Raw genomic sequence first — 27137 nt, 5'->3', positions numbered from 1 at the left:
CAGATTTCAGTTCAACATAACTAGGGAACTGCAATTTTGAAAAAGAATCCCAGTCACTGGTTTTCCAGAAAGTTGTCCACTTTTTAATCTTACTGCATCCAGATTTGCCCATCACTCCTGACCAACTCTACCCTGCACACAAGGGTAGTACAAAACAGAGCTCGCAAGACAGGCAGGTCCTGCCCCGACCCCACAACTACAGGGCCAAAAGGCACTTCTAGAAAGGCCACAAGATCTGACAAGGATTTGGAGGAGCTGTGTCTCAGAGTTAACAAGAAGAGATGTAAGGGGCTGTTACCTTTGATCTGTTGCGGAACCAGCCCACTTCGGTGTTCAGCAAAGCTCTCTTGGGTCAGAACTGCAACGGAGCTCATGGTTGATCTCGCGCCTACACACTATCCGGGTGAGCCACTGAAGCAGGAGGGAATGAGTCAGAGAGGAGAAAGGCAAGGCACAGCAGCTCTCAGCTACTTAGGGGACTGTTAAGCCGAGAGTTTTAGTCGAGGGTTTAATTCTCTGTTACCGGCAAATTATACCACCTTATTTTCCTCACTTAGAACCTCTGACGTAAGGTGATACCCAAACTCTCATCAAGTGATGGAAAAAAAAAATGCAAGTAAAGGAGGGTCCTTGGACAACTGTTCCCTCAGAAGTTGCCCTGTGATTGAGGAGACGGATGCTCCAGCTGAGAGGTTCAGTACCAGGATGCCCAGGTGCCTCAGACACAGGCTGCACCCCACCCACAGAGGCCCACTGGAACCCACCTCTCCCCACACACACAGGTCCAATGGAACCCACCACATGTCTAACCCACCTCAGACACAGATCAACATCTGGATTGTTCTCCTAATAGCTATCTCAGTTATTTTGCTCATTTGTTCATTCATATTCTTCTTGATGCTTATAAAATGTATCACATGACAGTTGCTACAAAAAGCCAGGCCAACAGTGTTGGCAAGGATCTTATCCAGGGCCCAGTGAACTGAACAGCCTCACAATGCTGACTGGCTCCTGGGGGCAGAGCATCCTCATGGAGTTCTGTGGCAACAACGTAACAGCAGGGGCCCAAAGTGGGAGCAGTTAAGTGCCTCAGACAATTGCTGATAGGTTGTTCTCTGACATCCCTCTCCCAGGTGTGGGTTCCTCAGCTCAGGGCAGGAAGCACCCAGTCTGGCTCCAGACCCCAGCCCTGAGGGCGCTCTGCCCAGCGGGACTCCAGCTCTAAAGGCCACAGATCCCTTATTTGGGGCTCATTTAGCACTGAGGCAGGGGTATTAGTTCCCTCCCCCACAACTCTAGGTGAGCTCCATGACAAGAAAGAACCCACTTTCTTTACACAGTTATGCATCAAGCATCTTCTTATATCACCTTGGCCAAAAAGTCTAAGAGGGCCAAGTAATTTGATAAGAAGACTAAGTTTTGGCATAATTTTTACAACTCAGTAAGACTTCTCCCCAAGTTCAAAAAATGAAGATCTGCATTCCTAAAGAGAAGATCCAAATTCAGATAATCCTGAGTAAATATAATTTTACGTTTAAGAAAAAAAGATTAAAATAGGCAGAAGCCAGATGATCCATGTGAAGGGCACATGTGTACACACTACTCATGTTGGGAGATGTAGCTACAGTGATTTTCTCTGAAGCTACCTAGAAACTTAAGAATGAAACGTAGTGAAAGGCGGCACACACACAACCCAAGGACAGAGAGCCTTCAGACAGGACAAACTTACCAGCAAAACGGTCAGTAGCCAGAAAGTCCGTCCTGAGGCCGCTTTGTCAGCCTGCCAGCTTTTGCTGGTGTGGGACAGAAAGGGAAAGGGAACAAGGAGAAAAGTTACTTATCTGCATTCTACAACACAGATCTTTTTACCTACCAACAAGAAGAGGTCAAAATATCATTTACACTTTGGTTACTAATACCAATAAGGCAAATTTCTTAGGAAAAAAATGGAAGCTCCGCCCTGAGGTCATTAGCTTCAAACAAAACATATTACAGTAAAACCTGAAGAGTCTAGAACTTTTAGAGGGCAACTTTTTCTGGGACCTAAGGGAGGGACCTGCTCTCTTAAATGCCAAAATTTTTTAACTTAACCATTTTCAAGTAAAATCCTCAGAAAACTGATGGTTTGTTCTCTTGCACGATTGACTAATTTTTCCTGTACTCCTCTTAATCTCTGACTGCTGAAGCAGAAGGAAAAAGGCTCTGTGACACTGTGTTACAGTGGAGAATAGAATGTGGACCCTGGGGGCTTGTGAGTTTTTTAGAGTGACTGAGAGCTACTGTCTTTAAGAGTTCTTGTCTAGGGGCTGGCCCAGTGGTGTAGTGGTTAAGTTCGCACACTCCACTTTGGTGGCCTGGGGTTCACGGGTTCAGATCGTGGGGATGGATCCCAGGCACAGACCTACACACTCCTCATGAAGCCGAGCTGTGGCAGTGTCCCACACATAAAATAGAGAAAGACTGGCACAGATGTTAGCTCAGGGCCAAACTTCCTCAACAATAACAAAAAAAAAGAGTTCTCCTGTATTTTGTAGTTACTTTGTTCTTCTTGCTGTTATCCTATAAAACCCCTGTGGTGCCTTCTAATGCACCGGGGATGTAGAAACCAGGCCATAAAATAGTAGGGGTGGAAGGAATCTTCAAAGGCCGTCTGGGGAAGACCAAGAACTACTCAGTGAAGTAAGAGGGTGTGGGTCACCTCGCCTTGGGGGACTCTGGGATATCGAGGCTGCCAGGTAGGTTACCTGCTGCATTACACAAAATACCACATGTGCCGATAAGGCATGATAAGGTAGACTTCACGACATGGGCAGGGCATGTGTCTAAAATGGGAGAATCAATAACAGTAACAAGAACATTCTGCCTAATTGGAAAATAACACCCCAAAGTTCTTACCATAGTACGCACAGTTCAGGACTAGGAAGACAGTTCATGGTAATCAGGGATACATCAATAGACTCTAGAGTTAAAGGGTCTCATTTTCTCAGCCAGGGACATGGACCAGTAGCATTCCAGGATGTTTAAAAATCTTTAAATGCACGGCTTGAGTTACTCGGGGAAAGTACTGTAAGCCAGAGGCCTCTCTGGATGCAGTGACCCCAGTCCCAACAGACAAATGGATGCACCCTGAGATGAGAGGAGGAAAGGTGGAGACAAACAGACCAAGATGATTTTATTTAAGAATTTATCTCCAACAAATTCTGATCTGCAAGTCTTAAAGATTAAGGCAAGGAAGAAAGAAAACCCTTCCATGAAATCAAAGTATTGGAGTAGTACACACACATGTTGGGTTCAACAGATGTAAAAAGTGAGCACTCCTTGGCATTCCAAGTCTTCAGCCAGTTCACACTCAGCCAGTCTATGGGCAAGATGGAGGTGTTCTAGATCAAAGCACCGATGGTGAAGCCAGGACCTAGGCATCTACCCTGCCCCTTCCTCACTCAGAAGGCCACTCAAGCTGCACACGCTCTTGCCTGCTGACCTTCCACCTGAACAGCCTCCCATTCCAGGTCATCCCAGCCACCAACGTCACTTCTTAAAATCCACTGACATCTACCCTTTAACAAGCCAGGTTCACCCACATGACCACAACTATGCTAAAACCCTCCTCTCTGGGCTCTCACAGCCAGTCCTCTTGCTTTCCTGGACAGGACAAGTCTTCAGTGCCCAGTGACAGCCACACAACAAGCTTGTGGAGTGCAGTCACTGTCCACGGCGGCTGCAGCCACAGATCTGCGACAAGCTAATCCCCACTCTGCAGCTGGTGTCGCATACAAGACTAGATGAATTCCTGAAGGTCTCTTCCGAGACAGCTCACATGCTTTTCAGAAGTCAATTCCAGCTAGCTCTTCTATTAAACTCCTTGGTCCAAGCGGGTCAAGAGAGGGCTACCAACACAGCTGAACCTGCTGTGGGAGGGTGAACCTGCTGAAGAACCTGTAATGCCCCCACATGTGCACAGGCCCTCAGGCAGCCAAGCAAGGAGAGAGTGGACCTCCAGAAAACTCCAGACTGGTCTGACAGGATACACTGCGTCTCTAGTCTCCAGATTTCAAATGGCCGTTTGTCACAGCTGGAAATGAATGGATCACAACAAGCAAGAGCTTTAACATCTAGTGTTCTGATATCAAACAAGGTTGTTTTTCTTATAAACTTCTCAAAAGCCCGTATTTCAAGAATCCATTTTAAACACGTATCTGATGACCCACACGTAAATGTGGACCTCAGCTCCATCTGAGGCTCTGGGGTGAGATTTTATAAAAGGCCAGTCTCAGTCCTCCTCCAGTGCTCCCAGCCTTCTATCTACCTCTAGTTCAACAAAGCAGCACCTAAGAAAGTGCCCCCAGAGCTCTACGCCCACCTCGACCTGCTTCCTATCCACCAGCCCCAGCTCTACCTTCACAGACAACACCCAACAGGCTTACTCCCGCTCCACGGAGATCTTTCAACCACAGCGATCAAGGTTGGGTGTGCTCCCCACCCTAGCTCCTTCACGTGCTATCTTAAGTTCCCGGGAGGACTTAGATGGGTCCTGTTATCAAAGAATAAAGGCTAAACATTTGTCTCACAGTTCCTCACTTGCCCTAATAATACTGTTCAAATCAGGATCGAAAGGGATCTTAGACATCACTCTATTGCAGTCTTTGAAGCCACCAAGGACAGGAACCGCACGGCCTTCCAAGGTAGCCCACGCTCCACCTCTGCGTAGCTGTCAGAATAGTCTGCCTTATGTTGTGCCAAAATCTACAACTTCTTTCCCCCTTCTAGCCACAGAGAACAATCCGCTCTTTCCTACAACTCAGACACGTGAAGCCCTTTCTCCCACCTCCTTCAGTTATTCCCAAGATGGCCTCACTCCTTCATCATTTTGGTTGCTCTCAACTACCTTCCCCGCATAAAGCATTCAGGTTCACCCAACACAAATCTCAAACTAGTCCCCACTTGGACTTTAAGTCCTGTTTCTCAGAGTGTAAATGTCCACAGCAAAAAACAGTCACATCTCAAAATGTAACTATGCAGCAAACAGAACTAGAATAAAAACTTCCCTTCCATCCCAGGGAACTGTCAAGCACTCTTGGGAGAAAAAGGAAGTCAGACATATGTGGATTATATCTGAAACTTAGTCCCAAAAAATGCACAATGGAAAATTCTTTAAATGCAGAAATTTACTTTTTTGTTTCTAAACAAGTATAAGCTGATTACCTTCTGACATTTTGCCAGTTACATATTCAAAAGGAAAAGTCTTTGCAAAGAGAACTCATGAGCAGCAGTCCAGAAACAATTTTATATCAGCCAACTAATGAGAATCTCCGTGCTTTACATACTAGACAGGACTGGGTATGGGGGGGTCATCAAAAAACCTCCAGCAGAAACCCAGGATGTCTCCCCTTCTTCCAAAATTAAAATTATTTACTTTTATCCCCATAGCAAGCTTGCAAGGGAAATTTCTTCAAAGTACTTCTCAAGACCCAAAAACCAAACCCGAGAATAAAAACGAAAAATCCCAACGGTTGAAAGAACACAAAGCCTAAATCTAGGAGGGGCCATCACACAAGACTGGATGGCTGGCGAGCAGAAGGGGCGCATTTGCGCGTTCCACCAAGTTCTGAAGTCGGCACCCATCCCGCAGGAGGAACTTTCGCAGATGCCACCTCAGCAGGCCCTCCCACAGGCCACGCGAGCCCGCGGGCGGGGACAAACTTAAAGGGGCAGGAACGCGCCTGGCCTCCCCGCCTTTCATCCAAATTGGGTACTTTTCCGTAATGTATTTTTCGTCCGAGACCCTCGGGCACATCCAAGCTGCGCTCCAGCCCCGACCACGCAGGCGGGCAGCAGGTGGAGGTGCGCCCGGGCCCCTAGCCCCCTCTGCTTCCCCTGCCTGCCGGCCGGCGCTACCTCACCGGACAGACACCGTGCCCCCCCCACACCGAGTCCGAGCTGGGGGGAGGGGCACGCCTGGGGGGGAGGGGGTGGGGGCAGCGGCCTGGCCGCCAACGTCACCAACCTGGGCCCAGGTCGGCCGCCCCTCCCCCCCATGCCGGGGCTAGTGGGGCACAGAGGGAGCGGGACCCGGTGGAGGGGGTGCTGCCGCCGCGGGGCGGGCGAATGGCCGGCGCCCCGGGACTCGGCAAAGTTTCTCACTCTCGGCGTGCCAGCGCCGCGGCCCATGCGCAGTGGTGACACGTAGCCGGCCCCCCCACCCGCCAGCCCGGCCCAGGAGGAGGGGGCGCCCGCGTGGGGGGGGGGAAGGGGGGAGGAGACGACCAGCTGGCGGGCGGGGGGAGGGAGGAAGGGGGGACAGGGGCGACCCCGACCCCCTCCCCTGCCCCGCGCTCCACGTCCGCAGCCCCGCGCCCCGCCCCCCGCCCCTGGTGCCCCAACTGCCCCGCGCAGCCCCCGCTGGCTCCTCCGGGACCGCGCCCGCCCCCAGCCCCGGACCGGCCCGCTCGCTCACTCTGTGTCCGTCCCGCCCTCGCTCGCTCGCCGCCCGCCGCGCGGGAGAAGCCGGCCCTCCGCTCCGAGGCCGGCGCCCGGGCCCCCGCGGCTATATAGGGCGGCGGCTCCAATCCCGCCGAGACACGTCAGACAGCGGCCGCCCCGCCCGCCGACGCCCGCCCCGCCCCGCGCCGCCGGCCCTCACCCGCGGGGTCCCCACTCGTGGCGCGCCGCCCCCGCCTCCGCCCGGGAGGAGCACCCGAAGTGTCCGACTCCCGACGAGCCTGCAGCCTTTTATGGGGCGGGGAAGTTCGGGGAGTCGGGGAAATTAATCACCACCTCCAGAAAGCAGGGGCAGCCCCGCACGCGCCGAGCCCGAGAGCAACGGGGCAGGAAGGACTGCGGCTCTGGAAGCGGAGGTCACCAATAATACTGCCTCCCCACCCAAAAAAGAAAACAAGAAACCTCGAGGACAACGCAAAGGAAACTAACTGCTGGCCTCAACCACTGAAAACTTGCAATAGCTGAAGGACATGCTGGCTTCAGCCTAACAAAACTCCCATGGGAACACATCCCATGCTCCCAAAGTTTGGGGCACAGATTTTCATGCTCTCATTCGCCTGTGATTCTGTTCCTTGTATCCCTCACTTCTCTAAACGTCCCTACTCTACTTCTTGGCTACCAGTTTAATCCCCTTCGCAAACGTAGAAGCCCCTTCCTTCAAAGAGTGTATTATCTCCAGTAATACAGCAAGAATGGTTGTGCCTATGTCCCTGGCCCTGGAGATTCAGGATCAAGCAGGACAGAATCCCTACCCTCAGGCTCCCACCTTAGTAGGTGAAAATGACAAATCAGGTCTGCATCCAGTGTAGTAAGTGATAGCTGGCTGTTTCTTTTTTATCAAGGGTACAAGTCTGGTGGAGGAATCGGTAGAGATACTAGTTTGTACCTCTGATGAAGTGGCATATGAGCAGAATCCTGCATGAAGTATGGGAGTGCACCACAGATACCTGGGGACTGGACCATACCACACAGGGCGAGCAGCAGGGGATATCAGGCACTCAGGGAACAGCGTGGTCAGGTTAGACAGAAAGCCCAGGGCTAGGTCAGCACAGCCTGTAGTCAGGTTACAAGTGCTGCTCAAAATGATGGGAGGCTGGTGGGGACCTCTGAATGGAAGAAGGCATGACCAGATGTATTTTTTTAGGGGAACTGTCAAAGTATGTAGAGAAGGGATGGAGGCGGGTGAAGCTACTGCAGTTCAGTCTGAAGATGATGATAGCTCTCCACTATGGATAGCAACGGTAGATGAACCAAGCAGTCAGATTCAGAGGGTAGCACTGAGAAATTCCTTATTAACTGGACGTGAAACATGACAGAAGTCAAGATGACAAAAAGCCATCTCTTGGCTGCCCTGCGATGGGGAGACTGAAGGAAGCTGAGATCAGTAAGGGGGAGTGTGATGCAAAAACCCAGGAGTTCATGTTGGGGACATGACGTGTGAGATGCCAACTGGATGGCCAAGTGGGGATGTCAAGTAGGCAACTGGATAGGCAAGCTGAAGGCCCAGGGAGAAGCTAAGCACAGCTGGCAGAAGGCCAGAGCACTGCCAGACGTCAGTGGGGGAGGGAAACCACTCAGAGCCAAGGACATCCTTGTCAAAGTAGTGCCTACATCACTAGGTTGGTACCTGGGCAGGTGGCACCTCCTTAGACTTGGAAGAACCTCTTCAGGACCCCTTCCTGTGTCATCACTGCGGTTTGCAGGCAGTCTTTCCACAGGGATTAACCAATCAGCAACTCAGACAAGTGCGTTTTGTTGTTGTTTTTGTTTTTGAGGGCTCAGCACTGTGGAGCAGGAATTAGGAGGGAGGAAGAGGGATTGATTCCGGAACAGTTGGCAGGTCTGCTCTCAAGGACCTTCCAATGAGGCTAGGAAGTCACCACAGGCAGAAGCTTGCACAGAACCTGGTATACAAGAGGCTTAAAAGAGTTGGTTAAAAAATATATAGTTAGGAAAAGATATTATACGATCGAATGTTAAATTTGTGCTACAAATCATTCCAGGATGCTTCTGTGCTGATAATATTACCAGATTTTCTTCCCAGCAAGCTTTAGTGCATTGAAACCAATAGTTTGCAGAGGCAAATTTTGAGACATCTGGGTCCAGCAATATGCACACCAAATAATGTGCGAACCTCTAAGGCTCCTCAAAAGGTGAACATCAGTCTGTCACATTTGGATTTTCAGCACTCAAAGGGACAGGGGAGATGCTTTGGGCCTGCTCAAGGTAAAAGGTGAGAACAGAAACATGCACTGCCCCTCGTCTTAAAGCCCTGACTCCCAAAAGGACTAACCCTCAACAGAAGGTAGCCCTAGGAAAAAAAGAAAAGCCTAGTAGCATAGAGAGAGTACAGGATGCTTTCTTTCTTTTTCTTTTTTTTTTCTTTGAGGAAGATCAGCCCTGAGCTAACAGCTGCCAATCCTCCTCTTTTTGCTGAGGAAGCCTGGCCCTAAGCTAACATCGTGCCCATCTTCCTCTACTTTACATGTGGGATGCCTACCACAGCATGGCTTGCCAAGTGGTGCCATGTCCGCACCTGGGATCCGAACCAGTGAACCCCGGGCCGTCGAGAAGCAGAACGTGCGAACTTAACCGCTGCACCACCGGGCCGGCCCCAGGATGCTTTCTAATCTGCCTGTGCTGGGATGCGGGAGCACCTCTTGAGTACCAACAACCATGGACTAGTACTCGATAAAGATTTAGGGCTCAAATTCCTACAACCCCATTTGTCCAAGACTCCTAGCCCAAACCCATAAATTAACAAAAGAGAAAGCAATCCCACTCAGGAGAGAATAAACCTCACATCAGGCTGCAAAGAATATCCACATATCTACCTATACTATAGAGATGCTAAAAGTCTGAAATTCAAAAAATTGAAATAGAATTAGACTCAAGAACTCCAGATGACAGAACTATCAGACTGAGACTATAAAAAAAACTTACTGATTACAGACGTAAGACATAAAGATGATATTTTAAAAAAATCAAGAGATGGAACAAATGAAAGAGGTTAAGAACCACAGATAAGAGGATGAGAAAGTCCAACATATGCCTAATAGGAGTACCAGAAGAAAATACAAAAAACAGAGAAGAAATATTGGAAAAATAGTGGAGAAAATTCTATAATGTAAAGATACAACATTCCTCTCCCCTCCCCAAAAGAAACAGAACAGGTGGCTAGCAAGATAAATCAATCCACACCAAAACATAGCACAGTGAAACCTCAGAACACAAAAGATGAGAGTAAACCCTAAAAGCAACTAGAGAGAGAAGACGGGTCACCTACAGAGGAACACCATGAGACAAAGGGCTGACCACTTACGGCACAATGCTGACCAGAGGAAAATGAAATGACACCTGTCAGTTATGCTGAAGGAAATAACTGTCAATTTAGAAATCTTTATCTCATTTAAGAATGAGAATAAAATTGACATTCAGACAAAGATAAAGCAAATTACTATCAATAGATAACTGCTGACATAATTAAAGGACATATTTCAGCAATAAGAAAATGAAGGCCAGAGTCTTTTTTTTTTTTAAACTCTCTTTAATTTTATTCAGGGATGCTCATTTCATTTTTTATTTTATTTTATTTTTGAGGGAGATTAGCCCTGAGCTAACATTCACCACCAAGCCTCCTCTTTTTCGCTGAGGAAGGCTGGCCCTGAGCTAACATCCGTGCCCATCTTCTATTTTATATGTGGGATGCCTGCCACAGCGTGGCTTGACAAGCAGTGCACAGGTCCATGCCTGGGATCCGAACTGATGAACCCTGGGCCACCGAAGCGGAGCACATGAGCTTAACCACTACACCACTGGGCCTCCCTGAAAGCTGGAGTGTTGCAAGAAAGAATAGTGAGATAAAGAAATCTGTAACCTAGATAAAGTAAAACAAGTGTTGACTATATATTAATAATAACGATAAAATCTGGAGTGAATTAAAATATAAGATAAAATTAAAACCTAGGCAGCAATAAAATATAAGATGGGAGGGGGAAACTGAAATTACAATACTTTAAGATGATTATATTATTTGAGGAAAGATTACAGATATTAATTTTAGCCCTTGTTAAATGAATGACAAAAATTTAATCTAGTAAAAACAGAAAAAGTTTTTAACTTTCAAACCAAAAACCAAACTCATTCAAATGGAAGTTATTGGCAATGTTCTAAATCTTGGATTAGGTGGTAGGTTCAGAAGCATTCAATACAATTCATATTGTTACCCACTGGTTACGTTCTTTTGTATTACTAATTATTAAATAAGAGAGAGAAAAAAGAAAACAGAATAGGAAGCCAGAGACGTAAAAGAGAAGCAATGAAAGGGCAAATACAACACCAGATACGATGGAAGAAATGATCCAAATGTGGCAACAATCTGACGTGAATACACTAAACTGGTCAATTACCAAATTCAGCTATAAGCTATTTAAGTCCTAAACCATGAGGACACAAAGGTTGAAAGTAAAGGGACAGAAGAAGTACTCCAGGCAAATACTAACCAAATAAAACCTGGGCTAGCTATATTATTTTCAGATAAAATAGGCTGTAGGATAAGAAGCATTATCAAGAACAAAGGGGGACCAGCCGCACAGCGTAGTGGTTAAGCAGGCGTGCGTGCTCCGTGTCGTCGGCCTGGGTTACTGGATTTGCATCCGGGGCGCAGACCTACACCACTCATCAGCCATGCTGGGTGGTGACCCACATATAAAAACTGGAGAAAGACTGGCACAAACGTTAGCTCAGAGCTAATCTTCCTCCTCAGGGGAAAAAAAAGAAAAAAGAACAAAGAGGGTTAAGAATAAAAAAATTCAGGGGCCGGCCTGGTGGCACAGCGGTTAAGTGCGCACATTCTGCTTTGGTGGTCCAGGTTTCGCCAGTCCAGATCCCAGGTGCAAACATGGCTCCACTTGGCAAGCCATGCTGTGGCAGGCATCCCACATATAAAGTAGAGGAAGACGGGCACGGATGTTAGCTCAGGGCCAGTCTTCCTCAGCAAAAAGAGGAGGACTGGCAGCAGATGTTAGCTCAGGGCTAATCTGTCTCAAAAAAAAAAAAAAGAATAAAAAATTCAATCACGTCTGATTATGTATCTAGTAACAAAGCTATAAAATACATAAAATAAAAATGAAAGGTAACTAGACGTTAATATATTCAAGATTACAGAGGAAAACTGACTCTTTAGGTAACATAGATTAGGAAATTAAAAAGGTACAGAAAATTAAAATGTAATTAACAAACCTACTTTATTGGATTTATATAATCCTTTTCCCAATGATTAAAAATGACACTCTCTTTTAAAGCATACAACTTTTATAAAAATTGGCCAGCAGCTAAGGCAAAAAAGGGGCAAAGAATTAATATCATAACAGTAACATTCTCTGACCACAACACAATTAAAAGTCAACTCAAGGTGCCAGCCCAGTGGCACAGTGGTTAAGTTCGCACATTCTGCTTTGGCAGCCTGGGGTTCACTGGTTCAGATCCCGGGTGCAGACGTATGTACCGCCTATCAAGCCATGTTGTGGCAAGCATCCCACATATAAAGTAGAGGAAGACAGGCACAGATGTTAGCTCAGGGCCAGTCTTCCTCAGCAAAAAGAGGAGGACTGGCAGCAGATGTTAGCTCAGGGCTAATCTGCCTCAAAAAGAAAAAAAAGTCAACTCAAAATTTTAAGACTGAAATTTAAAAACTTGCTCCTAAATAACTCATGGGTCAAAGAATAAATCTGAAAATATTTAGAACTGAACAATAAAGCGGTTATATGTGCAAACTTGTTGAATGAAGCCAGAGTGTTACTTGGAGACAAGTTTATAACCTTAAGCCATCAGATTAGTGGAGAGGAAAAAGTAAAATTAGTTAACCAACCTCTCCTGAAATTAGAAAAACAGAATAAAGCTAAAGAAAGTAGAAAGAAGAAATTAATGAAGTAAAAGACATATACTAGAGGGAATAAACACAACCTACAGTTGAGTCTTTAAAAAGACCAGTTACATCTCTGGCAAAAATGATCAATGAATAAAAGAACAGGTATAAATAAGCAATATTAAGAATTCAAAGGGGGTTCAAAACTACAGTTACAACAGAGACTTTGAAAAATCATACAAGAATTCTATTAAGGAAAGTATTATCAAAAACTTGAAAACAGATGAAATAGGCAATTTCTAAAAAATAATTTACCCAAACTGATTTTGTTAGAAATGGAAAGTTTAAACAACCAACCCTCTCCAACCTTCAAAGAAACAAATATAAAAATCACAACAAACACACAGGCCCAGACGCTATTGTAAGGAAGCCCTGAGAGACTATTTTCCCAACTCACTCCCAGCTAGGAAACCTTAAGACCTCCCAGACAAGGATAACAGGAGAAAAGAATGTGTGAATTTCACCTAGGTACTTCAAAGCACTGAAGTACTTTAGTCCTAAAGTAATCTAGCACTAGTACTAAATAGTACTAGCTACTACTAAAATAATCTAGCAAACTGATTCAGAAATGTAAAAACCAATAACAAAAAATAATAACTCCTTTATTCCAATAATCCAAGGTGGTACAATATTAGAAAAATAAAGTAATTCACCACATTATTAGCACTGGGGCAAGAATGACTTGATCATCTCAAAACATTCAAATAAAGAATCTGATATAACTCACCTATTCCTGATAAAAACTAAGAACACAAGGACACTTCCCTAATTAGATCACGGGTGCCTACCAAACGCCCTCACTGACAGACTCCACTGGGTTCCTGAGCGTTGTATCTATCTGAACCCACACTAGAGATTCTGGCCAGAGCAGTAAGGCAAGAAAAAGAAACATATAAGGATTGGAAACAAAAAGAAATTGCCAATGTTGACAGACGACACAACCCACAACTGTTCAAATTCAAGATCCAGGAGGATCTATAGATGCACTATGAGAACTAAAAGTTTTCTGGAAACAAGGTCACTACACAACGTCAATTATGTTCCAAAACACCAGCAGTAAACTATTAGAAACAAATCTAATAAGAATAGGATTTATAGAGAATATTATAGAAACCTTTGTCAAAATACAGAAAAGACCTAAATAAATGGAAAAATGCTGTTTATCTATATAGGAAAACAATCATAAAGACTGTAATTTTCCCCTAATTAGACTAGAAATTCAATGCAAAGGCAACTTAAATTCCAAAAGGAGTGTGCATGTGTGCAAGGAATTTTATAACCAGATGTTATACAATTTTTATTTATACAATATTTTCATATACAATTTTTGTAACACTGTATTATAAAACAGTATATATAGATAAAAATTTTAAAATATTTACATAAACAATTTATATTTATACAACACAGTTTATACAAAAGATCAAGGGCCACAAACAGCCGATACAACTCTGAGGAAAACAAGGTGGGAGAGAACTCGCTCTCTCCAGCATCAGGATTTTACAGCTACAGTAATCCAGGCAGCGTGGTGCTGGTGCAGGGAGAGGCACAGAGAACAATGGAACAGACAAGAGGGCCCCAACATGGAGTCCTGTGAACGGACTACACAATCCATGCCTCTGGGAAAACTGGATATCCAGATGAGAAAAAAACCTAGGTCCTTACTTCACACCACTCTCAAGGCCTATTGAGGCTTAAGATGCAAATCCCGAGAGGACAATCCCACCTCTAGATATATACTTTAGGAAAAAGCTCTCACAGGTGAGTAAAAGGAAACAGAACATAGACAAGAATGTTCATCACAGCACTGTTAGCAATAGCCAATAATTTTAAACAACATGTCAACAGACAAACATGGATAGACAAACTAAGGTGTATAATTGATGCTACTTGTCCTGTTTGCTTTAACTGACTACCTGACAGGAACTCACTGAAGTGGGGCCATGCTGATGGAGGTCGGGAAGAGCAGTGGACCAGAGGACATCTCCGAGGTTGTGGGAGCCACTCAGGGCTGATACTTGCTCAGAGGCCGTGCAATCCTGTAAGAAGATGGTGCTAAGGGATGGGAGTGTTTAGCACAGTTTGCTCTCCCATACTCAGCGTGGTGGTCAGATCAGGGCAACAAAGAGTATGTTTTCATCCCTCTTGATAGCTGAAATATACTAATAAACTCCCTTTATGATTAAGCTTATTTATACTCAACTATAAACTGTAGTGTCAACTCAAGTGGACTTATGGCATATTCTAATAGCGAACACATCAAAACTAGGTTCCTTTCTTAGTCTCAGAGATAATATTTATTACCATATGTACATTCAACTCAGCAGCTTTGTTTCCCTAAAATAAAGGAATACAAGTTCAGATGAGAGAAAAACAAACATTGGATAACATTGCTTTGTTCTTTCTCCACTAATGCCATCAGTTTCACTTCTTTTCAGGAAGTGACAGAAAGGATAAGAATTTTCTTCAATAACACTGTTACTCTCAGTAGATTCACGTACTTCTCGGTAATGTGAAAATACATAACTTAACCCAAGTTTTAGCAAAGTCATTACAGGTATCCATTAGTGAGAAGAGACTGTACAAAGAACACCAAACCTGTTAGCAAGACCGCAAAGCTAAGTTGAGAATCTTGCTCAGACACTATTTGGGTCACTCTGGGTAGCTGTTTGAGCTTTCAACTTTTACAAGTTTCCCATTTGTAAACTTTTGAAGCCTTTGTACATTGTTAAAAAGATCAAGGAAGATAATCTACCCTATGGTAAGCATCTGTTTGGGGATATCCGTTTTTAAGTCCACTAAATGAACACACCAAATTCTGCTAAATGAAACATTTAATGTAGTACTCTACCACACTAATTTTACAAATACTGAAACAATCAGCATGACTTTATACAGACAAGTAAATATTTATTTAGAGCCTAATTCAAGAACATGTGCCAGGTAAATAAACTTTACAACTTTTTTAAAAAAGCAGATGGCACAAATGTTAGCTTCAGAAGAGTAAGCTAATGAATTTCCATAGAAATGAAATGAAACCCTACTCTTTAGAGCTGTGTGGCCAATATGTACTGGCAACAACGTGGCTATATGTACTGGCAACATGTGGCTACTGACACTTGAGATGTGGCTAGTTTAAATTGATATGTGCTCTAAGTCTAAAATACACACTAGATTTTGAAGACAGTAGGAAAAAATACAATGTAAAACATGTTATTAATAATTTCATATTGATTACATGCTGAAATGATAATATTTTGGATTGGTTTAAACATTACTGAACTTAATTTCACTTGTTTCTTTTTACATTTTTAAGGCAGATACTGAAAATACTCATTATGTATATAGCTCTTACTTGAACAGCAGTGCTATAGAGTTAATTTTCCAAAACAAAGCAGAAATGTAATGTGACAAAAGGTTTTTCTTATTAACAAACTTATATAACAGTCTTAAAGGAAACAAGCTCAATTCATTTATTACAAATCTCTTATTTACAATGAATAAATTGAGAATAGGGGAAAAAGTACAAAATGGGGACTTATCTCAGTCACGAAAATATCTCCTTTACCACAGACACCCGGAAGCGGGTAGCACTGTCAACAGCCTCAAAGACCTCCAGGAAAGAAGCGACCAAGATTAGTTTACAGTATTTCTTCCAAGGATTCTAACTCATTAAAAAAAAAAGCGGGGGGGGGGGGAGGCAAAGGATACATCTTTCACAGAAATGCAGGAAATGCTTACTTAATACATACAAAAGAGAATGCAAGTTGAAAGTAGGAAGAGAGTCCACATTTCACCTCTCAGTTTGGCAGAAATGCAGTCTGAGGACTGTCTGGAGTGTGTGGGAAAACCAGTGTGGCTGGAGGAGCAACAACTGATGTGGTCTTTCTGGAGAGCAATTTGATTACATACTGTCATTTAAAATATAAATATTCTTGACCCAGCAACTCCTACTTTTAAGAATTTCTCACCTAAATACTCATATATGTGCCCAAAGATAAATGTACTATAGCATTTTTGTAAGAGCAAAAGACTGGCCGTTGGTGATGTTTCTATCAGGAGGGGATGGATAAACAAATGACGGTACAGCACCAAGTTTCATACCTGACCTCCACGAGTGACCTGCTCAATGACCAGGTCTTCATTCCCCCAGCAAACCAGAGAACTGACACCATCCCACGAGCCGACTGCCCTTGGTGTGCCCTCAACCCCAGCTTGCACCTGTGGTGGGGTATGCTTGTTCCCAAACTGGCTTATGCCAGTTTTGCTTGTTAACGTAACCACATAATTTAAAAATAATACAAAATAAGGAAATAAGAGTGAAGAGAAATGTATCTATGAATATTAAGTTTATCATATCTGGGCAGGATGCTTTTAAAAAACTGTATCTGTCGGGAAAAAAAACTTAAAAATCTCAAGGAATCCTACTTTCTAATTGCTTTGTAAGCGTCTTAACTTCCTGAACCACTTGAAAGAAACTGAGACTGAAGGTCCTAGATGACATATTCTGAGTTTGGTTTACGTCAGAAGAGACTGCGTAGAATCCAACACCAGCCCTCAGCCTTCATCAACGACTGGTGAATGAACAACGTCCCTGCCTCAACCACAACCCTGTCTGTGTCAGTAACAAGAGAGGGGCAGCTCTATGTCACAGTGCTGTGCAACCAGCTGCGTTAAAGAGAGATACGTGTGTATAAGCATAACATACCTCGAGAAGGATCCCCAAGCCATTGGCAACAGGAGAAGAATGGGAGCACAGAGCCAGAGCCAGGTACTGAGAAACCTCAGCATCAGGGTAAAAGGGCGGGGGGCGGGGGGGGCGGCGCTGTGCTTACTGACTCGAAAAGACAGCACTTTTATTGTTAAGTTGTAAGGTGACCACATGTAAAAACAGTATATATTTCATACACCACTTCCCAAAAAATTGTTTGTTTTGACAGGCCTAGAAATTATTGATGGACATATGCTAAGTGTTCATGAGAGTTAACTGCAGCAGGGAGAAAAGCTCTGTATTACATGATGCTCCTTACTTTTTCAACAAAGATACTTCCATTTGAAGAGGGAAATAAAGAGGTACTATTAAGTAGCATCAGCTATTAAAAATCAGCAAAAAGCAGAGTCACAAGAATTAATTTCTTTTCTGTAGACTGTGTTATCAGCAAGAAGTCTGAAGTACGGCTTTTTTTGTTGTTAGTTTCTTTGTGAGGGACTGCTCATTACAGAAAAGATGAGACTTGACAGTAACTCGTTAAAACCCTTAGGAATTGGAAGCTGCCTAAGAGCTGTCTGTAAGCACTTGGAGAGCAATACAGATGGGCTGAGGTCTGTCCAGCTGCCAGCAAGCACAACTAGAAGCAATGAGGGGTGGGGGCGGGCTGCAGAGACACGGTCCCACTCAGCATAAAGAAAACGGTCCCTGAGAGCGAGCACGCCTCACTGGACCCTGCACCCTGGAGAAACTGCGCAGAGCCCTTCCCATGGCGGGCATGCTCCCCACAAGGTGACCGTGTGGCTTAGATGACTCCTTAGGGTCTCCATCTCTAAAACACTTCGTTTCGTTAAAGAAACCAACCACCACTCCCAGGTGGAAACGCATCCGAGCGCCCCTTGGGTCATTCCTGTCTCTGCATGCCGTGTAACGTTTCAGGGCGGCTCTGCACATATTCCTCACCACAGACTCCGGGCACAGCAGGTCCCGCCTCAATGCAGTGGTGTTCCTAGGAAGAGAAGGACAGCAAGGGCAAGACAGGGATGGCATGGCTAGAGGGGAGGGCTCTGGAAGTCTCCTCCTCAGTCCTACAATTAATTTTCCTTCCTACAATTTACACAGAAAAGTTCCATGAGCTTAGCCCATGTTTATAAAAAACTTTGCTATGGATACAAAGCTAGCTGAAATCATGGGTGGAAATACTTAGAAATTAAAACCAGTCTTATCCAAACGGAAATGTGATGCTTTTCTACAAAAGAAGAAACAAACATCAGAAAAATTCAGTCTTCGGATTCTCTCCTCTCCAGGGTATTAAGCCACGGTGGGCACTCAAAGAGTGCCATCTGCTTGGTGACACTGGGCATGTCACATCTCTTCATTTGGCCTGCTTCCTTGTTTGTCAAATGAGGAGGTGGGACTCCATCGTTTGTTCCAGTACTACCTTTCTGAGTCTACTCTATGGAGTAAACCTTACTTTTGGATTTAAAGACTTCCTGGATATAGCTGCCCCCCAAAGAACTAATTCAACATTAAGGTGCACTAGTACAAGTACAATGCACAGACCAAAGCAAAGATATTTTACTCTATCCTGAGTCAGACAACTGAGATGCTAGACTCAGAGGAGGCCCCCATGCTGTAAGGGTATCGGGGGAGCAGGAACTTAAAGACGTTTCATCCGACAGGAGAGAAAGAAAGCCAGGCAGGGCAAGAACAAACTGTTAACGCTACTAGTCATGTGTCATTTAATGACAGGGACACACGCTAAGAAATGCATTGTTAGGCAATTTCACTGTTGTGTGAACATCAGAGTGTACTTACACAAACCTACATGGTATATAGCCCACTACACACCTAGGCTCTATGGTATTCTTCTTGAGGGACCACTGTTGTATATGTGGTCTGTCACTGATCGAAACATTGTTATGTGGCACGTGAATATATTAGAAAACCAGTACCAACCAAACAGGGATCGATGATAAAGACAACCTGTCTGTGGCTCCACAGGGAGCCAAGGACACGAAGCAGGTGGGCAGCAGGGTCCAGATCAGCATGGTGGTGACAGACTAGGGAGAACCCACTGAGGCTAATTGAAGCCAATATTAAGCACTCGCTTGGGATGAACTCTAGCTACTGTGTGAAGAAAGGATTGCAGAAACAGTGAGAAATAAATAGCTAACAAAGTGTGGAAACAACCACGATTTCCATCAGGAGAAGGAATGAACAAATTATGGTATGTCCATGCAATGAAATAACATGCAGCATAAAGGCATGGAAAGGTCTCCACACACTAGTATGTGTTGTCTCTAGGGTACATGGTTAATGAGAAAAGGCGAAAGAGGACAGCAGGTGCAGAGTATGCTATCTTACTCTAAGAGAGAGCCAGAAATGCAAATGTAAATGTATATATGAAACAATCAAAGAAAACAATAGGAGAAGGAAAGTGGGGGGGGGAATGGAAGCCAAACTCATCTGAATACACCAGAATTCATAGCTCTGCTTTTAGAACCATATAAATCAAAGAACAAACCCGAAAAATACATATGTCCTGCTCTTTATCTTGATGCTAGTTATATGAGTGGGTTCAGTTAGTGAAAATTCACTGAGCCATATACACTAAAGATTTGCATAGTTCTCTGTATGTTTATTGCACTTCAATAAAAAGTTTACTAAAAAAATTGAAATGCATCTAACAATGCCAGATCAGTGGCATAAATACCAGAGAAAATGTTACTTTAAAACACAATAATCTGACACTGTATCCCCACTGGGATATATCCTAATAATGTTGGTACTGTTTTCTAAAAATAACATACATTGTAGGCTAAGGTGACTAGGTAATCAAGCTAACATCCATAAAACGCAAGATTTTCAGCATAAGTAAAAAAGATGCACATTGAAGTAAAAACCATGCAAATTTTTATTTGAATTGGAAATATCGACACTCATGACTGTTTCCTAGGCATGTCTGCTATGAGAAGCAAGGCAGCGGCAGTGAGCATTCCCAGCACACAAGTGTAGCATCCGAACACCATTCCCCACTACAAGGAACCAGGGCTTCTTGGGAAAATGATGATTCCAGGTCTGGAACAGAATATGCACAAGATGGGAGGTCTTGTTGTGGCAGAAAGCAAGAAAGCAGTCACAGACTAATGGGGTCATGTCCAAAGAACACAGAAGCTGACCTGGGAGAACAATATGAGCATCAAAAAAATGGCTTCAATGAGTTGAAACACATTTATATACATATCCACAAGTTTATAATACTAGAGGGGAAAGCTACAAAAATGCATTGTCATTTTGGGAATTGCTAGTCTCATTGCACTCTAAACACAGATAAAGAAAAGAAACCATTCATTTCTCCTTTCTCTCCAATAGGAACTGTATTTCAAGATAACCAGAATTGATAAGGGAAACTCTTTATATAAGAATGCCAACTAATAAATGTAGAAATAGAATTAGAAAATTCTTCATTTTGCAATTGCTAATTGTAGGCTGAGTCATGGCCCCCAGAGATATCCAAGTCCTTATCCCTGGAACCTGTGAATGTTACAGATGAATTCAGTTAAGAATATTGAAATGGGAAGATTATCTTGGATGATATAGTGGGACCTAAATGTAATCACAAATGTCCTTAATACAATGTGCTGTAAAGATGGAAGAAGGGGCCACAATGAGTGCAGGCAGCCTCAAGAAGTTGGAAAAGGCAAGAAACAGACTCTCCCCCTAGAGCCTCCACAAGGAGGCCCTGTTGACACCTTGATTTTACCCCAGTGAGACCTCTTTCAGCTAAGTTTGTGGTAATTTGTTACAGCAGCAATAGGAAACTAATACACTATGGAAACAACGGATACAAGCACAATGGCTATTAAACTCAATAGATAACTGTTGATAAAGAACAATCTAAGGGACAGAATCAGCCTGCTGAGACTGTACCCACTGAGCGTAACATCACAAAAAAATGACAGCCAGACATTATGCCTCCTGGGGTAATGCAATATAAAGTACACAGCACAATCTACGATATATTCTTGACACCTCCTCCTACCTCCCATCCCACCCCTGGGGGGTGTAGGGGTGTGGAATCAAACCTGAAACCAATCTAGGCCTGTCTGCCAGTTTACAGGAAACATGAGGATCAGAGAAAACACACTGCACACCACCACAATAGTACAATCAACCAAATCCAAAATGTGGGAAATTCCACAGCGCAAATGGCCCTGTTGCTTTCATACAGAAATGGCATTAAAAAAAAAAAAAAGAGGAAAAGGAATTGTTATAGATTTTAACAGATGTAAGAGGCATCAACCAAATGCAGTGTGGAGACTTTCTTTGGGTTTTGATTCAAACAAACCAAGTGTAAAAATATATTTTGTGACATTTGGAGAAAACTGAATACAGAATAGATACTGGATGATATTAACAAAGTGTAGTTAATTTTGTTAGGTATGATTTCTTTAAAGCCTTTGTCTATTAAAGATATATGCTAAAGCATTTACAAGTAACATGAAATATGAGATTTGCTTCAAGATACTCAAAATAAAATGTATGGGGGTGGGGGAACAGAGAAAGATAAGACAAAAATGGCAAAATGCTGGCAGCTGTTAAAGCCAGGCCATAGGATATGAGACATAAGTATTTTCTTCTTTTTCCTAACAAAAAGGCTTAAAAAAGAAAAAGATCAAAGAGAATTACTTATCAAGGTCTACAGGATGCTGCCAAAGCTGTACTCAGAGGGTGAATCAAACTTGTAAATTTTGTTATAAGTAAGAATGAAGATAAAGGAGCTAAGCATTCAAGTCAGGATGGAAAGAGAAAATCAAAGAAGAAGGAATAAATAAACAAAAGAAGAATTAAATAGAAAACAAAACAAAAAAAAAACACTTGGCTTGGTCAATCCAAACCAAAATCAGTTTCCCTGAAAAAAGCAATTAAGGAGCAATTAACTCTTTCTGGTCTGACAAAGAAAAGGAAAGAACATACACAGAATACAAGCTCACAATGATACAGTATTACCCTTGCCTGGTTTTGAAATATGAACAATGTTACAAATAGTAATTATATCTTCTGGTAGTTCCCAAGGAAGTAAGAGCTTCTTTGCCCCATGGGGACCCCACAAATTATTTTTGTATCTCACTGCCATTAATTGGGTTCTGAGCCCATTAGGGGAACAATAACTGTAGTCAAGGGGCCAAGGGATGGGCTATGTCTATTAGCTACAGCCAATCAGGGTCCACCCATGCAGCTGGGCCGTTTCATCCAAAACACACGGTTTGTGCATGGTGGAAAGGGTGGCTCCCCAGAGGAAAATCAGGGCACTGTTTGGCCTCCCCAAAACAATGGGTGGATGCTGCAAAGAGATTATCCACTATAAACCAGTTTACAAATACGTAAAATTTAAAACAAAACACTAGCCCAATAAAGTTGCACTAAATTTAGAGAATAAGACACCATGACTAAATAGGGTCTGTTCCAGGAATGCAGTTAAGGATCCAACATTAGGAAATGTATACATCTCACATTTATAGCTCAAAGGAGGACAAATAAGCACATATACATGACTGATAGATGGCCACTAAAAAAATGCCCAAAAGAGACTGATGAGATTCAGCATCTGTTCCCTGCTTCCTATGGAATTCAACATCAGGAATAGAAGGAAATGGCTATATGAAAAATATTTCCCAGAAGTAAACTATATCATATGTAGCAAAAAGCTAAAATTATCCTACTAAAATAAGTAACAAAATGGCAAAGATGTCTACTATCAACAAACACTGTCAAACATTCAACCTAAGGATACATAATTAAGCAGAGACAAATACCACTGTTGGCAAATGACTACCTGTCTAGAAGACTCCTCTGATGTAATGAAAAGCTAGGAAACTGAAAGTTCAGTAAGTCGGCCAAACAAAACACACAGAGCAGAGGTCCAAATCGTGGAGATGGTGCCAAGTCTCATCCACTTATCACTTAGACTTATCACAAATTCGTCTGTTATTTCCAAGTCTATCTATACCCCCAAGCAAACACCAGAAAGCATCTGTGATAGGCTGAATAATGGCCACATAAAGAGATGAGGTCCTGATCTCTGGAATGTAATGTTATCTTACTTGGAAAAAAGTCTTTCCCGATGTGATTAAGTTAAAGACCTTGAGGAGATTATCCCGGATCGTCTGAGTGGGTCTTAAACGCCATGACAAGGGTCCTTATAAAGAGAGAGGTAAAGACACATAAACAGAGGAGACAGCTACATGAAGATGGAGGCAGAGATTGGTGTGATGCGGTCACAAACAAGGAATGTGGGGGGAGCCACCAAAGCTGGAAGAGGCAAAGATCAGTTTCTCCCCAGACCCTCGAGAGGGAGGCTGGCCCTGCCAGAGTTCTGATTTCTGGCCTCCAGAAGTGAGAGAATAAATTTCTGTTGTTTTAAATTACTGAGTTTATGGTAATTTATTATGGCAGCCCCAGGAAACTAACACAATACCACAGTGGGCTTTTCCCCCCTGTAAAAAAGATTCCCAAATTCACCTAACAATAAAAGCAGCGTGGACTATTTGACCAAAAAAGAGCTGAGATTCACCTAAAATTACCAAGCAGACAACGAAGACAACAAAGCAATAGTAATTAGTACTTGGTGGTACTGGCTAAGGAAGAGGAAAGAGGATGAATGACACAGACTCATGTGTATCTACGAGTTTATCATTTGATACAAGTGCCATTTCAAATCAGCAAGGAAGGGTGGACTAGGCAATAAACAGAATTGGGCTAATTTGCTAGCCATTTTGAAAAAACACAAAGGTTGATCCCTCCTCACACCATACTCCAAAATAGACTTCAGTTGTATTAGAGATCTGGAGGTAAACAATCAAGCCTTGAGGAGCTAGAAGGCTGAGAAGGAAAACCTGTGATTTGGGAGTACAAAAGCCTACTGATCATACAGACTGTAGACACTATCAAGGAAAATGATGACTCATTTGACTCTTAGAGCTTAAGAACTTTATACAGCATAGACTATCTAACATAAAAGTTAGCATACAAATAGTTTTTGTTTGGAAAACATCTGAATAGGTTAGGACATATGAACACAGTTCATAGAAAATTAACACATACTGCACATAAACACACGGATAGACGTTCATCTCATTCAGCCCTTATTCTATGAGATCAACAAAGATGAACAAAAGTGATGCAATTTTTGAAATGGTGAGGAAAAACAGGCTACTTGACCACTGATGATGTGTAAAACTAGAAGGCAGTTTAAAAACACATAACAAATAATAGACAATGCACAATCCAATTCAGTGATCACACTTCAAAGAAGCTACTCTCCAGAAGTACCTGCAGAAGAATGCAGAAGGCACAGGTTTAACAGGTCTAAGGCTCACAGCAGCACTGTCACAGGCAAAGAACTGGAAAGAACACAAGTATGCATCAGTAAGAAATGTTAACTACACAGTGACACATTGACACCATACAGGAGGCACGCTGTCACCAGCAATGAAGAGAGCTCAAATAACAGCCTGGAGAGGGCAAAAAGACAGTGTACACGACTTTGTTTTTATAAACTGGGATATGAGCTCGCACATAAGAGAGTGTCTACACAGCTGGGGTATCAGAGACTGAGTGAGATGAAGAGGGTAGAGGGCAGCTGTGCAGGAGAGGGGGCAACAACAGGAGACTGGTAACATACAGGACCAATCAAATAAGTTAGTCTATTAGGGACACTAGCATCTAGGATTCTCACTGTTGGAACAGGAAGCTACCAATTTGGAAAGGGAGAAAGTGGAATGAACCCTGTGGTATCAGATTGAAATTGAAGGTACTGGGATGAACTCAAGTTTTTCAATATTATAAAGATATAAAAATCGACATGAGTCTATGTGTTATAAATGCACAAACATTTATATATGTATGTGTAATGTGTACAATTATCCATGTACACACACATACACCCTCTACAGCTCTGCCCACTAAGAGGGCCTCGGTACAGTAAAACCCCAACCACCTACCTGGTGGCCAGACTCTGCTTCTCTGAGTACCAACTTGAAGAAAAGGCTGATTCTAGGTCTGGGGCAGAAAGCAGATGAAAAGCCCAGAGTATCTTGTTGCACTTGAAAGGAAGAAGTGCTAAACAAATAATGAGAATGTATTGGGACACAGGAGCTGGCTTTAAGGGGCTCCCACTGGCCAAACCCGGGACAACATGAGCATCAAAATAAATAATTATAATAAAGGATGATAGCCTACTGAATAAAATGGCAAACTGTTAGCCTATATTGATATAAATAAATGAGTAAACCGAAAGTTTGGTAGGAACAGATAGTTTCAAAAGTACCTCCCCACAGTATACTTATTAATTACAAAGACTTCACAGTGGAGAAGCCTGGGAGACACCACCTTAATCAAGTGATCAGAGTGAACATTACTGGTAACAGGACAAATTGAAATCCTGTGCCACCTGATACAATGCAGAGAAGCACCTAGCATCCCTTCTGTGCTGCGCCAGCCAAACATGCAAAACCTGAATCTAATCAAAAGGAAACACCAGACAAACTCACACTTGAGAAACATGCTACGAAATAACTGCCTGTAATCATTAAAAGTGTCAAGACCAGGAAAGCCAAGGTAAGATGGAATAAATGTTCCAGTTTGAAGGAGACTAAGGAGACCTGACAACCACAGTGATTCTGAACTGATCCTTCTGATGAAGTGTGAATGGGTGTGAAGGTAGCAAAGCATTCATGTTAATTTCCTGATTTTGATGGTTGTATTGTGGTTAAGGAGCAGAGTGTCTTGTTTATGCGAGGCATACCAAAATATCCAAGGGTGATGAGGTTTCATGTCCCCAACTTACTTTCAGGTGGCTCAGAAAGTGTTTTGTACTGTACTTGCAACTCCTCTGTAAGTATAAGATAAATAAACGAATAAATGAAAGATAGTACTATTTCTGTAATTAGAAAAAATGAACCCTTAATTTGGAAATAAACACATCAATACAGGAGTACGGTGGCAAATGACACTAACCATTCAAGCTCCAAGTCGAAACTCAAACTTGATTATATATGTTTAATCAAGAGTTCAACTACTAAGATCAATACACATTTCACCCACATTTTATGTAGCATAACAAAGTTTTACCTCACTTTTATGATACTGTTGTGACACTAAAGTCTGTTACACCATTTTTTTCAAAGTTCATAAAAGCAGATTTTTTAAACCATCAGAAACTGTCAAGGAAGCTGCTTACTGAAAAACCTAGCCACGCACAGCAGCACATCCCAAACAACTTTGAAGTCCCCAATGGGAACCCCCTGCCGGCTCCCCACCCCAGAGGGAGGCAAGAGACCTGCTGGAGTCCCTCAGTGCTTCCTCAGCTTTTCAGACACCACATTCAGAAGGGAAAAGCACAAGACGCTCCATCTGAGCTAGCCACCAGCACTGCTGAACCCCAATCACACACTGTTCTCTGAGCAAGAGGCAAACTCAGAGACACCAGCAGACGGAGCACGCTGTGTCATTTAAGATGAACACTGACCAAGGAGTGGGGAATGATATTTAGGTTGGGTAAGGAGAGTGACCACATCAATCAGCAACGCCTTAAAAGAGAGGAAAACGGTCCGGCCCGGTGGTGGAGCGGTTAAGTTCGCACGTTCTGCTTCGGCAGCCCAGGGTTCACCGGTTTGGATCCTGGGTGCAGACCCACACACTGCTTGTCAAGCCATGCAGTGGCAGGCGTCCCACATATAAAGTAGAGGAAGATGGGCATGGATGTTAGCTCAGGGCCAAACTTCCACAGCAAAAAGAGGAGGATTGGGGGGCTGGCCCTGTGGCCGAGTGGTTAAGTTCGCGCGCTCCGCTGCAGGCGGCCCAGTGTTTCGTTGGTTCCAATCCTGGGCGCGGACATGGGACTGCTCATCAAACCACGCTGAGGCAGCGTCCCACATGCCACAACTAGAAGGACCCACAACGAAGAATATACAACTATGTACCAGGGGGCTTTGGGGAGAG

General features: G+C 43.4%; 1 protein-coding gene across 4 annotated transcripts in view; it reads right to left on the bottom strand.

Moving 5' to 3' along the window:
* HDLBP (high density lipoprotein binding protein) overlaps positions 1-27137 on the bottom strand; it is a 75603-nt gene that overhangs the window by 34977 nt on the left and 13489 nt on the right. Inside the window, exons 1-4 of one of the 4 annotated variants that reach the window (XM_070489199.1) lie at positions 6455-6517; positions 2896-3126; positions 1730-1793; positions 299-411 (exon numbers count right to left, since the gene is read on the bottom strand). In XM_070489199.1, coding sequence (XP_070345300.1) covers positions 299-374 — 76 coding nt within the window. In that variant the 5' untranslated portion in view covers positions 375-411; positions 1730-1793; positions 2896-3126; positions 6455-6517. Of the gene's footprint in view, positions 1-298; positions 412-1729; positions 1794-2895; positions 3127-6454; positions 6586-27137 lie in introns of those variants that run through there. The other 3 variants (XM_070489200.1, XM_044751283.2, XM_014842895.3) reach the window with 3 other exon arrangements.

This window comes from Equus asinus, chromosome 19, assembly GCF_041296235.1.
Source record: "Equus asinus isolate D_3611 breed Donkey chromosome 19, EquAss-T2T_v2, whole genome shotgun sequence".
NCBI lineage: Eukaryota > Metazoa > Chordata > Mammalia > Perissodactyla > Equidae > Equus > Equus asinus.
The sequence above is the reverse complement of the archived record's forward strand: the minus strand, read 5'-3'. Positions and strand labels throughout refer to the sequence as shown.